This window comes from Panthera leo, chromosome E2 (genome assembly GCF_018350215.1).
Source record: "Panthera leo isolate Ple1 chromosome E2, P.leo_Ple1_pat1.1, whole genome shotgun sequence".
Classification (NCBI taxonomy): domain Eukaryota; kingdom Metazoa; phylum Chordata; class Mammalia; order Carnivora; family Felidae; genus Panthera; species Panthera leo.
In genome coordinates this window covers 57,237,424-57,250,768 of record NC_056693.1, presented here as the reverse complement: position 1 = coordinate 57,250,768, position 13,345 = coordinate 57,237,424, and the positions used below count along the sequence as shown (strand labels likewise).

Here is a 13,345-nt window from a genome sequence, read left to right as displayed (position 1 = left end):
CGCCCCCCACCCCCCAACAGAGGAGGGCCCGTGTTCACTCCCGCGAGCCCCGCAGCCCTGAAGACGATGCCCCTCACCCCGTTCTCGATTTAGCAAAACGCGCTGCCACGTGTCCGATTCTGAGAAAATAGCTTACTCTCTCCCTCAGCGTGACTTCTCTTCACTCCCATCCAACAAATACAAATCAAGGACCTGCTGCATGCCAGCCCCTTTGGCCGCAAGGGACATAAGTCACAGAGCTCGCGTTGTTTTGGGGGCGCAGGGACCGATCACAGACAAGCTGGCAAATTGGGTCACTCCCGAATGCCCCAAAGAGGATGAAAAGAAGCCACGGCCTGGAGTTGGCCCGCAGCGGGGCCACCGTCAGCCAGGGTTTGGTCACGGGAGGCCTAAAGAGGAGGGGACGCTGAGGCAAGCCTGAACGCGAAGGAGGTGGACACTCGGGTGCCTGGGAGTGGAGTGGGCCCGGCACAAAGGAAGGCCCTCAACAATAAACAAAAAAGAAAATGGGCGAGGGGTTTGAACAGGCATCTCTCCCAGGAGCCTGGCAATCCCACTCCTTAGTATCTACCCGAGAGAAACGCAGTCACGGGTCTACGCGAAAACTTGCACGCGAATGTTCACAAGCATCGTTCACGAGAGCCGGGGAGCGGAGACCGCCCGGCTGACCGTCGTCGGATGCAGGATAGACAAAACGCGTCTCTCCACGTGGTGGGATGTTACCCAGCCGTAGCAAGGGAGGAAATCGCGATTTGTCGACGCCGTGACGCTGGCGAGCCTTGAGAACATGATGCCAAGTGAAAGAAGCCAGACGCGAAAGGCCACGCGTTGTGCGATCCCATGTATTTGAAGGTTCCAGAACGAGGCGCTAGAGAGCTGGGGAGTAGTTGCCGGGGTGGGGGGCAGGGGATGAAGGAAGATAGACCACCGGCGGGTAGGAGGTCTCCTTTTGGGGCTAACGGAATGTTTTGGAATTAGACCTAACGGCCAATGAATTGTGCGTTTAAAAGGGGTGAATTTTGGGGCGCCTGGGTGGCTCGGTCGTATGAGTGTCCGACTTGGGCTCAGGTCATGATCTCACGGTCCGTGAATTCAAGCCCCATGTCGGGCTCTGTGCTGACAGCTCAGAGCCTGGAGCCTGCTTCAGAATCTGTGTCTCCCTCTCTCTGACCCTCCCCCATTCATGCTCTTTCTCTATCTCAAAAATAAATAAAAGTTGAAAAAAAAAGGTGAATTTTATGATACGTGAATGATGTCTCAGTTTTTGCAATGTGTAGAGGCAAGGGGGTCCGGGGGGCCCCGTGGGCCGCGGCGACGACTCTGGGTTTTACTTGAGCGTTTTCTTCCTATGCCTTTGTTCTACAGCCTTCTGGAAGTTTGCCTCGGTCCTTCTCGTGGAGAATCCCCTGCTCAGCATGTTTCGCTCTTGTCACTGTTCCGTCTGTTGCAGACCTGCCCGTCCCCACGGCGACCCTCCACCCCCGTGGGCCCCTCGGATGCACTCAGCGCTGCCCTCCCCGCCCCCCCCCCGCCCCGCCCCCCCTGCACGTGCCGTGTGCACTTGATGTCCTGGATTTCCATTCTCCTCGCCATTTCCATCGGCTCCGTGATAGTTGACCTCTTGTCATCACTGTCTAGCGTTTTTTCACCGCTGGCTCTGTGCCAAGGCTCGCTTCTGAGGCTTTCGCTCTCCATTCTGGGGAGGATTGATATCCAGGGACATAGGTCCCGTGGCTGTGTTCTCGTCTTCCCGAGCCCACGCCCAGGACGGAGCCGGTGCCCAGGGCGTGTGTATCTCATTGCCGTCAGCCCTGGTATCAGAAATGAGCATTTAAAGAAAAGTAGGCGGTCCGTCTCGGGTATTCATAGGGGTTAATAAATTAGTGAGTCGGTAAAAGTGAAATGAGTCAGCTGTGAACGTGTGGGCGAACTTGAGGGCTGGAAGGTTACCAGCCGTGGGGATCGGTGGGGGTGGAAACGTTTTGTGAGTTCTGTGCCCGGCACCCAGGGGCGCCGGAGTTGAAAGAGCCACACGCCGCAGCCCGGAGAGCTGGGGATCGGAGTGAGAAGCCACTGGGCCGCAGTCACCCCGTGGAAAGAGCCAGAGCCGGGACGCAAGCCTGGGGCTCCTGGCTCCCTCAGGCTGCTGGGGTCTAGGATTTGCTTGGCTCCCCGAGACCCAGTTGAAACGTCACTTCCTCTTGGAAGCTCGCCCTGATCGCCACTCCCCAGGCAGAATGAATCTCCTGCTTTCTTTGACGTTCCCATCCGCCCTGTGGAAACTTGTTGCTGTGGCATTAACTGCTCTGTGTCACACGCTCTGTTTTTGTTTGCCGGGCTAGAGTGTACGTCCTTTGAGGGCAGGGATGGTGTCTTCTTCTTTTTTCAAAAAAATTTTTTCTTTAATGTTTATTTCTTTTTGAGACAGAGAGAGACAGAGCGTGAACAGGGGAGGGGCAGAGAGAGAGGGAGACACAGGATCCACAGCAGGCTCCGGGCTCCGAGCCGTCAGCGCAGAGCCCGACGCGGGGGTCGAACTCACGAACCGTGAGATCATGAGCTGAGCCGAAGTCGGACGCTTAACCGACTGAGCCCCCCCCACCAGGCGCCCGAGGGACTGTGTCTTCTTGAGCAAAGTCCCTCTTCACAGATTGTTAATACGTGTCCACGACGACCGACAGCAAAAACAGATGCAAGAATGCAGAGCGGGGCACAACAGGGGACTGTGGTGCTGGGACAGTCAGACACTTCAGCGTCCCCACGGTGTCTCGCTGCAGGTGCTGTAGGAGTGGGTTCTGCCTCCGGGACCTGGTTGTGGCCTCTGTTCTCAAAGTCAGAAGGTCCCGTCGGGTTTAGCATGCTGACTTCCATTTAAGGAAGTAAAACTAACCATCAAAAAAAAAAAAAAAAGACAGCAAGAAAGTTCCGGTGCCTTGTCATCTGGGGAGAACCTTCAGCTACCCTGACAATTTGGGTATCCAGATCAGCCCGCTCCCGGAGGGTTCTACCGAAGTAATCACCTTGCCTTCCCTCTGGCTGTCGTGTACTCCATTTTCTCCTGTTTTCTGCCAGAGTGGGAAAGCTGGGTCACTCGCGTGTAATGGAACCTCAGTGAGTCAGGAGTCCCTGGAGAAGTCTACCGCCTTGAGGGGCGCCTGGGGGGCTCCGTGGGTGGAGCGTCCGACTTCGGCTCAGGTCAGGATCTCGCGGTTCGTGGGTTCGAGCCCCGCATCAGGCCCTCGTGTTGACAGCTCAGAGCCTGGAGCCTGCTGCGGATCCTGTGTCCCCTTCGCTGTCTCTGCCCCTCCCCTGCCTATGCGCTGTCTCTCTCTCAAAAATACACATCAGAAAACAGTTTTTAAAAAGCCTCCCTTTGACGAATGGGGGAGCAGATCTCAGACGGCAGGTGTGGACCCTCTATATACAGACCCACAGCACAGAGCACGTAATCAAATCCAGTCTCCATGCCTGCTCTGTGACGAATGAACCAAGATGTGAACAGGGGCCTTATTCCTAGGGTAATGGGCTTTCTTTCTCTCTTTCTTTCTTTCTTCTTTTTTTTTTTTTTTTGTGCTTAGTATTTCCCCCAAATTTTTTGAGTGGGACAGGAGGGTTTTTGTTGTGTGTTTAACCAATCAGGGCAAACAGTTAAGAACCACCTTGAAAAAGAGAGTGTGAGTCACATGGGGCTTTTCAGTAATGACAGGTCTCTCCTGTCAAGGGAGGAACTCGTTCCTATCAGCCTCAGGCCTCAGTCCCCTCCCGGGGGCAGCCACCAAGCCCCCTGTCCTCTGACTCCTAGAGAGGACGTTCTCCACCTCCCAGGTCCTCGTCCGTTACTGCCTGGGCTCCCCTCCCCCGACTATGCCTGTCCCCCCACCCCCCACCCCTGTGAGCAGCCCCGTGGAAGGGAGTGGGAGGGCTGCTGTCGTCCCTGTCCAGCTGTCCCCCGGCCCCAGGCAGCAGGATGTTCGAATTCTTTCCCATTTCCTCCCGCACCCACTCCAGGGAGCTCTCTTGGTGGAAGCTGACAGCTCAGCTTTTTGGTGTGTGGGTTGTTTTCTTCCTTACATGAACCTTGTTTGCATAACTTCTTAGGGAGTCTATATAAGGTAAGGTCAGCTTTAGAGCAAGCTGCAATCATGTCGCGCTCTGGGGCAATTTCCTCCCCGCTTCTCCTTCCCTTTTCTTTTGACTCGCTCTTGAGAGCGAGTTCACTGTTGGATGGAGGTTACGAAATGATGCGTGTGCTCTCTCTGTCCCTCTGCTGGCCAGCAGATGTGTATCAGTGCCCACGAAGTGCCTCGTGCCGTGGGAGATAACACCGAGTGGACAGATGTGAAAGTAGCTAAATAGATAAACCGGGCACATGCCAGAGCGTCTACTTAGGGGGTTACGTAGGTGGTGAGACCCTTATCGTTGGCTTATTCGTACTTCTCATGATCGTCCGCTTTGTGTTTTGTGTGAAATGGAAAATAATTGTTCAAAGCATTTGCAAACGATCCTCAGTCTCCTCTGGGTTCTGTCCCTTTCCAGCCAGGGCTGGCTTCAAGGAGAGGCAGAGGGGAAGACTAGGGTCCCTTCTGGGAGAAGGTGGGGGCCCTTGGTCAGTGTGGACCCCGTGTTGGGGTCCCCCTGCTGAGAATGCTGGGTGGGGTGGTCAGAATCTGCCTCTCAGGATTACCTGAGCTGAAGCGGGGGGGGGGGGGGGGCGCGGATTTCAAATCAGTGGGGAGAGGGCAGGAGAGTCCCTGAGAGCTTGGTGGAGATTCTGTGCCATTCACAGTTTTTGGGAAAATACGGAATGGCTCATCCTGGTGGCCGTGGCGATGCCAGCGAAGTCTGACTCCTCCTTCCTTCCTCCCTCTGTTCCTGTGCCCTGTGTGGTCATCTCCTCTCGTTGTGTTTCCTTCCACAGCCACCCTGTCCTAAGTGCTTAGCATCATGCCCCCTGTCCTCTTGCCATGTCTACTCTCGCTCCTGAATCCTTCCTGCCAGTCCAGCCCCAGACAGAGAGAGTGAGAGAAGGAAATACAGGGGCAGGTGGTGAGGGGTGAAGGTGGTCATATGGGAGAGAAAGGAGGGAAATGCAAGGCCCAGAAGGGGGTGAGAGAGGAGAGCCCAAGGCAACGAGGGGGATGGAGAAGAGAGCCCAAGGTGACGACAGCGGCATTTCTGGGCGCTTACTCTGCACCAGGCCGTGCCCACGAACTTGGCAATGGCAGCCTCACGTTGTGTATTAACTTGCTAAGTACATGAAAGCAAAGACCTTGAAGAGAGAACTGGAACATGGAACCGGGTGGACCCTGCCCGGTGTTGCTCTGCCCTGAGCTGGTGGGGCCTTAGGGCTGGTGGGATCTCTTTCACACTGTGAGGCTCTGTAGGCCACCCAGAAGGTTAAGTTCTTTTGAGTGTGGGGTTTATTCACACCATGGGAGGGCCGTCTTTTCATGGCCAAGGTTCTCGCTGGGTGAGAAGGAGTGGGTGTTCACAGCCCCAAATTGGGAATGATGCCTGAGGCACAGTCAGTCTGTAAATTATGATGATGCGAAGCCAGGCCATACAGGAAGCTCCTTTTCACGATCACTTCCTCAAAACCAGAGAAGTGTGGGTGGGAAGGGAGGGGGTGGGCTGGGCTCGGGGCACTGAAGCTTTTCTGCCCTTGAAACCTCCTGCCACGCCTTTACCACCAGCGCTGGCACGAATGCTCCTCCCCTCCCCCACCCTCCCTAGGTCAGTGGTTCTCAAGCTTTGGAAGCACCCAGATCCCCCAGGGGCTTGGCTGCCACTCCCCATTCCCAGAGCTTGTGAGTCAGTAGGTCTGGGGTGGACCCGGGCAACCACGTGCTCATGGTTTCCTGGAGGGGCGGGGGGGGGGGGGTGCTGACTGGACTGGTCCGGGGGCCCCCGCTCCGAGAACCGTCCTCCGCTTAACCAGTGCTCCCACGGGCAGGGCCAGCGTTGTCTGGCTTCTTACCACTTTAGCTCTCTGAGCCTCAGTGTCTTCGGCTGTAAAATGGGCCCGGGAGCAGTGGAGACCTCACAGAGAGCTCGGCACGAAGCGATGTGCCAATACGCGTAAGCTTAGGACGGTACCCGGCCCGTCGTCGGTGCCCAGCAGACGGCTCCTGTTATCCTCAGGACCCTCGTTCGTCTTATCTGCGCCCCCCGTGCTTAGCACTGTGCCTGGCACATAGTAGGCCCTCCGGAAATGCCCGTTGGAACTGGAAAGGTAGGGATAGAAAAAGAGCGGTCGCCCCACGAGCCGCGCCCGTCACGTGCCCTCTGTTTCCTGCAGCCCCCTCAGCCGCCTCATGACTGTGCGCGTGCGGAAACTGAGGCTTAGGGGCATTCGTGCGTCTGGTCCAGGTCACAGACCTGGTACGAAGTCGGGGGAGCTTCTGTTGGATTCCGGAACTTGGACTCTTCGCCTGGGTGCCGGGCCGGGGAGCAGAAGGCTGAACGTGAGCGGCCGGTGTAGACGGCTGGGCTGAGGCCTCTGGGAGAGGGAGCGTGGGGGTCCGCGTGCTGTGGGAGTGTCTGGGCCCGGCTTCCCCCCCTGGGCTTGCCCACACCCTCGGCTCCCCAGTCTCAGGCCCCAGAGGTGTGCCCCTGGCCCCCTGGGGACCGGCTGGCACCATGAGAGGGACGGCAACGTCGAGTAGTAACGTTCTCCCGGCCAGTGTCCTTCTTGGTCCACACACGTGTGCCCCCACACACACACCACACACATTTACGATGAGGCTTAGCGCTGCCTTTCTGTGGAGGCACCCACGTTTTCCTGTGTGTGAGCGGGTGCCAGCGGGACAGAAGTGAGGGGTGTGGCGTTTTCCACGCCCCTGCGGTGCTGTGGCCGCGTGCGTGTGTGTGTGTGTGTGTGTGTGTGTGTGTCTCAGGTCGGCCCCGTGTGTCTGGAGGAGAGGAGGTGGCCCGGCCCAGACTACGAACGACCGCCTCCCCCTGCACAAACCAGTCTGCGGTCAAGATGGGCTTAGAGCAGGGGGAGAGAGGCTTCGCGTCTGCGTGGGCAGCTGCGAAAACGTCGCCCCGACCAACCGCGTTTTCCCCGCGCAGGCTCAGCTGACTTCCCGGTGTCACGCCCGATCGGGAGCAGCAAACATTTGCAGGCGTAACGGGACTCTCGCATTTTCAAAGACGTCAGCAGTCTTGTTGGCCAGACCGGTGTCAGATAAGCCAGCGCCCAGCGGCCACCCGGGCAAACAGTCCCCCGCTGCCACGATGATGTAAATGACATTGGCCTGCGCTTCTGGAAGGTCCGCAAAGGCCGGGCTCCCCACGCCCTTGGTGACTGACTGCTCGTGGGCCTGTCTCACGCCAGGCCCCGGGCTGGCACTTGGGACAGGCAACTTTCCCACGTGGAGGCTCTGGCCGGCGACGGGGGGGTGGGGATCCAGCTGGAGCCACGGGAACCCAGACATCCCACGTGGCTGCGTCCACTCGGGTCCTCAGACCCGCCGCCTCGTTCCCGCACTCCGTCCTGTGGCCACAGCTTCAGGGAAAGGCTTCCGCTGTGGCGGGCCGGGCGGGCCCCCGTGGTATTTAATCCCCGTGGGCGACTAGTGATGTGGTCCCCTGTTTGGAAGGATCCCACACGTGGCTCAGCAGCTGGATGTGGGAGGAGCAGACCTTGGCCGTGGAAGGGACCCATCGGGCCACCGCAGGGGCTGAACTTGCTGAGGGAGAGAAGCCGGGCCCCAGAGGCCGTGGGCGGTGTGATTCCATCTACGTGAAATGCCCCGAACAAGCAGATCCGGAGACAGAAAGCGGCTTAGTGTTGCTTAGGGCCGGGCGGACGGGGGCCGGGGAGCGACTGTCGTGGGCGAAAGGGTTTCCTTTTGGGGAAGAGCCATGTGTTCTGGAACAAGGTAGGGGCTGTGATTGCACAATGCTGTGAACGTACTAAATGCCACTGAACGTACGCTTTAAAATAGTTGACGTGGTGACTTTTATCTTTCACTGTGGCTTTTTCTTTTTTTTCTTAAAAATAAAAAGGGGGGGCGGGGGCAGGCAGTACCCAAAACAAAAAACTCACCGCGTTTTACGGAGGAGGGAGCGGAGGCTCAGTGTTTGGGGATTAAGTCAGGGTCCGTGAGGGTACGAGATAGAGGTCTCACCCCCACGTGGGAGCCCCTGGACTCCTTCCTTTCCTCCCGTGGCCAGTCTGTCACCAAGCCCTGTCGATCTGACCATGCGGTGTCCCTGAGACTGTCCTTCTCTGTCCCCCTGGACCCCCGTGGGTGGGTCCCCCAGTGGGTGTCCGCCAGACTCCCGTGGCCGGTGGGGGCAGTTCCCCAAAGGAAGGGGGCTGGGCAGGCACGCCCAAGCCACCCAGGCCTCGGCCTGCAGCCCCCTTGGCCAGGATGCGTTACCTTGGGCACATTAGCAGGATCCCCGAGCGATTCAGATACACACGGATATGTCAGAAGCACAGCTCCCCGCTGTCGTTGGGAACCTGAGGAATCCTACAGCCGGCAGCCAAAAGCCCTGCATGGATGGAAAAGCTGATCGAGCAGCTAGTAGGAGAGGAGCCCCCCTGCCCAGAACAGTCCCATGCGGGCGTCTCCAGCCAGGGATTGAGATGAGCTCTCCGCCATCATCGCGATTAAAATATGAACCGTTTGGGAACCCAGCTGAGTAAGGGTCTATGATTTCCTCAGTGAAAAACACAGAATTTCGGTGGAAAACACAAAGAGGGGCTTCATCAAATGGGGACCCCGACTGTCTAGAAGGTCATCGTCAGCCAGGGGCGGTTCCGCCCCCCAGGGGACGGTTGTTGTCCCGGGGGCGGAGGGGTGATCCTGCATCTAGCGAGTGGAGGCCAGGGATTCTGCTCAGGACGGTCCCCACCGTAAAGAGCGAGTTCCAGCCGTGAGCTAGACGTGGCCCGCGGTCCTGGAGCCGTATCCCACAGCAAGATCGGGGCCACGCGATCCCCCCCAGCTCCCACCCCGCAGCTCAGTTCCTATTCCGAGCAGGGCCTCCGGGGCTCGGAAGACTTGAGGAAGGTCTCCCTACATAAGATCCAGAATTTGAGCCCTTCCCTGCGCGCGTGAGGGATGGGCGGGGGGTGGGGGGTGGAGGTTGCAGGGGTCGTGGCCACAGAGGCCTGGGTTCAGATCCCAGCATGGCCTCGAACTGCCCATGTGGCCATGGGAATATCACGTGTTCCTTCTGAACCCCCGTTTCCCAGCTGTGAATTGGGTCTCGGAGGCTGTGGTGGCAATGCTGGATTAAACGAGGGAATGTCGGGGGCGCCCGGTGGCTCAGTCGGTTAAGCATCGGACCCTTGGTTTCAGTTCTGGTCATGATCTCCCGATCCGTGAGATCGAGCCCCGCATCGGGCTCCGTGCTGACAATGCTGAACCTGCTTGGGATTCTCTCCCTCTCTGCCCCTCCCCTGCTCGTGCCCTCTCCTCTCTCTCTCTCTCTCTCTCTCTCAAAATAAATATTTTTTTTTAAATGAGGGAATGTTGGCCGAGGTCCGTGTTGAGCGCCTGCCACGTTGCCCTGGGTGCCTTCCGGCTCGTGGCTGCTCCCCGGGGACACCGTCTTGGGACGTTTTAACTGAGCCCCGTGCCCTCTCCTTGCTGTCCCGGCAGATGACGTCCGATTGTTTGCCTTCGTGCGTTTCACCACCGGGGATGCCATGAGCAAGAGGTCCAAGTTTGCCCTCATCACGTGGATTGGTGAGAACGTCAGCGGGCTGCAGCGAGCCAAAACGGGCACGGACAAGACCCTGGTGAAGGAGGTGGTGCAGGTAATTGGCTTTGTGCTCTTTCCGAGGCTGGGCGGGTCACGCCCCACTCAGGGTCGCCGTCCCCAGGGACAGAGCAGGCCGGGGTTGGCGCCTGTGACTGAAAGCAGGCTGGGCCACATCTCTGTGCCGCCAGAGCCACCGGCGAAATGTCACCGCAGTTGTATGCAGGGTGCGGGCTCAGGACTTGACCACCACGTCATGGAAACATGGCAGCTGGGGGCCCACCTTTGAGGTGGGGCAGGCGGTTCATGAGGAAGGGAGCTGGAAGGATGAAGAAGGGGGCTGGAAGGACGACCAAAATGGGGACCTCTACCTGCTTGGATCGCGGGTGATCATGGTTGGCTCCCAGTGATGGCCATGATGACCCAATGGGCACCTTCATGCATGGCCTCCCTGAACGGTGCCTGGCATACAGTAGGTACTCAATAACACTTATCCCCCAGTCCTTGCTAGATCAGCAGGAAGAGGGGGAGGTGGGAATACCCTTGGTTTTGTCTCCGAGCTCCTGACACTTCCCCTAGAGGGTTTCTGTTTCCAAGCGGACATATCACAGATCAGTACTGCCGGAAGCTTTCGAGGTGGTTCGTTTGGGGCTAAGGCTTGGGGTCACACTGAGAAGAGAAAATCTGAATTCCAGAAAGAGAATCTAGGGGAAGGGAGGCGAAGGAGTGCTCTCTCCTTCCCAGAGTGTTCTCCGTCTCACAAAAGGGTTTCTCAAAGCCCACGATCGGGACATGATGGCGGACGGACGGGTATGGGCTTTCCTTCGGAGGGGATGAAAATATCCTTGAACTGACTGGCGTGATGCTTGCACGTATCCACGAATGTGTGAAAAGCCACTGCATTGTAAAAACCCAAACCAGCAACACGCACCAAAACAGGCCGCACGGAACGCGGTATCGTGGATCGGATCCTGGCACGGAAAAGCCAGTGGCATCAGAACGGGGTCAGGGGTTTCATTAATGGTAACGCGTCAGTGTGGGCTTCTCAGTTGCGAGAAGCAGCAATGTACCGCAGCAACGGAAGACCGTAAGCCTCATGAAAACAGAGTGTGGGGTGTGTGGGAGCTCTCGTACTGTCTCCTGCAGCTTGTCTGTGAATCTAAAATCATCCCTCGCGGAAAACGTTGATTTAGCAAATTCTATTAGGAAAGAGAAAAAGAAGTCCTTCCGTTGCATGATCGTGGCCCATTTTTTCCCACCGAGCTCTGTGCATACCCGCGGTCACAGCCTGCAAATCGCACGCGAGGGGGCATCTCCTAAATGATGTGGCTGCCGGCTCCGGGATGCGCGTTTTTCTGGTGGCTGAGTGTTCCTTTGCCAAGTGCATCGTCATGGGCCAAATGTTCCCCTGGTGTTGGCCCATCGAGTTGCTTCCAGTTTTTATTTTCACAGATAACGTTCCAACCACCCTTTTCATACACACGGCTCCTCTGCCTCCCCCGCTGACTTATGTCTTTAGGGTACATGTTCAGGAGGCGGGGTTCCAGACTTTATAATAGACACGAAAATCATTTCAAAAAGGTGCGAGGTGTCAGATTACCTTCCAGAAACGGGTTAGCACCGTGTCTGGGACATAGTCTGTGCTTAATGCATGTCGTTGATTTCACATTCTGATCCGCGTTACTGGTTAACATCACTGGCTGCACCCTGTCCGGCATGGACCCTCGCTTTGGAAAGCCACCTGCTCAAACCAGGGCCGTTTTAATGGTCAACCGGCCATCAGGGGTCTCCTTTATGGAGGCAGCCTGTTCCGTGGCCAAAGGTCTCCCGCCGAATTCCTCCTTGCACGCTTATTCCTCTCCCCTCGGCGGCCCGGGAGAGAGCGCCTTGCCTGGGTGACGTCCAGTGGGGCAATCTTCTGAATCTCGCAGGGCTCCGTGTTCCTTTCCACTTAAAATAATTGGGGTAAAAATTCAATAACATCAAATTGCTCATTTTGCCCATTTTAGTTTATTTTTTTTTTTAAAGAAATCTATTTATTTTTTAATGTGTATTCACTTTTGAGAGACAGACAGAACACGAGTAGGGGAGAGGCAGAGAGAGAGGGGGACACAGAATCCGAAGCAGGCTCCGGGCTCCGAGCTGTCAGCACAGAGCCCGACACGGGGCTCGAACTCACGGGCTGTGAGACCATGACCTGAGCGGAAGTCAGACGCTCAACCGACTGAGCCACCCAGGCACCCCTCATTTTACCCATTTTATTTTATTAAAAAAAAATTTTTTTTAACGTTTGTGTATTTTTGAGACAGAGAGAGACAGAGCATGAACGGGGGAGGGTCAGAGAGAGGGAAACACAGAGTCTGAAACAGGCTCCAGGCTCTCTGAGCTGTCAGCACAGAGCCCGACGCGGGGCTCGAACTCACGGACCACGAAATCATGACCTGAGCCGAAGTCGGCCGCTTAACCGACTGAGCCACCCAGGCGCCCCTCATTTTACCCATTTTAAAGCCTATGACTCAGTGGCCTGGAAGCACATTTCCAGCGTTGAGCAGCCATCACCCCTGTCTAGTTCCAGAACTTTTCCATCACCTCCAAGGGAATCTCCGTCTCCGTGAGCAGAGCTCCGGGAGAGTTCCTTTTGGGTCTAGTGCTCATCCCAGTTTGGCTCAGTGAGCCAGTGACCGAGGGTGATTTGGGGAAATAGAATTCTTTGGTGGGGAGTTTCACTTGGGACTCTTGGCCATCATCCATTGGTTGGTGAGCTCAAAGACGTGAAAGCGAAAAAGGGAATTGCCTGACTCTCTAAACTGGGAAGTGCAGGGTTACTGGGCTTTAGGTGTGGCTGGGTTCTGGGCTCAAGCAATAGCTTCCCCTCATCTGTCTTTTCTCTTGAGTTTAGCCTTCGGCGGCCTCTGTACAGCAGAAGTGGTCCAGGCTCTGGTGGTTCTTCTGGGTGTTGAGCCCAAGGGAAGATAGAGCCCTCGGTGTCAATCATTCCCTTATAAAGGACCCTGATTGGCTCAGCTCAGGTCACATGCACATCCTATGGGCAGGGAGGCGGGGCTTCGTGTTAAAGGGATGCCGATGAACGTCACTTGGGTGGGGGAGCTGGGACGCCATCTTGGCCTGCAGGTGCCATGTTGCATCTTGACCGTTGCCCTTTGTGTGTTCCACTCTTGCATTTAAAAGGGTTTAGTATCTGAAGCTATCGCGATACCTCGCGCTTATCCGACAGTTGCAAATACAGCCATGTAAGTCCCAAAGGGTCAGTCATGCGGGCCTCATGGTGTCTTTCGACAGCCGCTAAAATCGTGCCGATCCTGGTGCGGGTACCAGCGTCCCCTCTGTCTAATAGAGACTCAGACTGCGATGCTGAGGGGCCTTCCAGACGGGACACTCTGGATTCTGCGTCTTGTGGACGGTGTTACTTCCCCAACTGCCTCTTGCCATGATTTCCAGGGGAAGACTGAGCGTACTGACTCTAGGACTTAAGATTTTCGGTACACCCTTGGCTTTTATTGCAATGGAAGTAACATCCCCACGGCCTTGCACTTGGCGCGAAACGCAGGCCGTGTGAACTGACACCGAGGCACCAGAATCGAGAAAGGTGGGTCCTTATGCTGCC

General features: G+C 56.8%; 1 protein-coding gene across 2 annotated transcripts in view; it reads left to right on the top strand.

Moving 5' to 3' along the window:
• Positions 1-13,345, top strand: part of COTL1 (coactosin like F-actin binding protein 1) — a 35,529-nt gene that overhangs the window by 10,951 nt on the left and 11,233 nt on the right. For both annotated transcript variants that reach the window (XM_042917862.1, XM_042917861.1), the window contains exon 3: positions 9,621-9,778. In XM_042917862.1, coding sequence (XP_042773796.1) covers positions 9,621-9,778 — 158 coding nt within the window. The remainder of the gene's footprint in view (positions 1-9,620; positions 9,779-13,345) is intronic.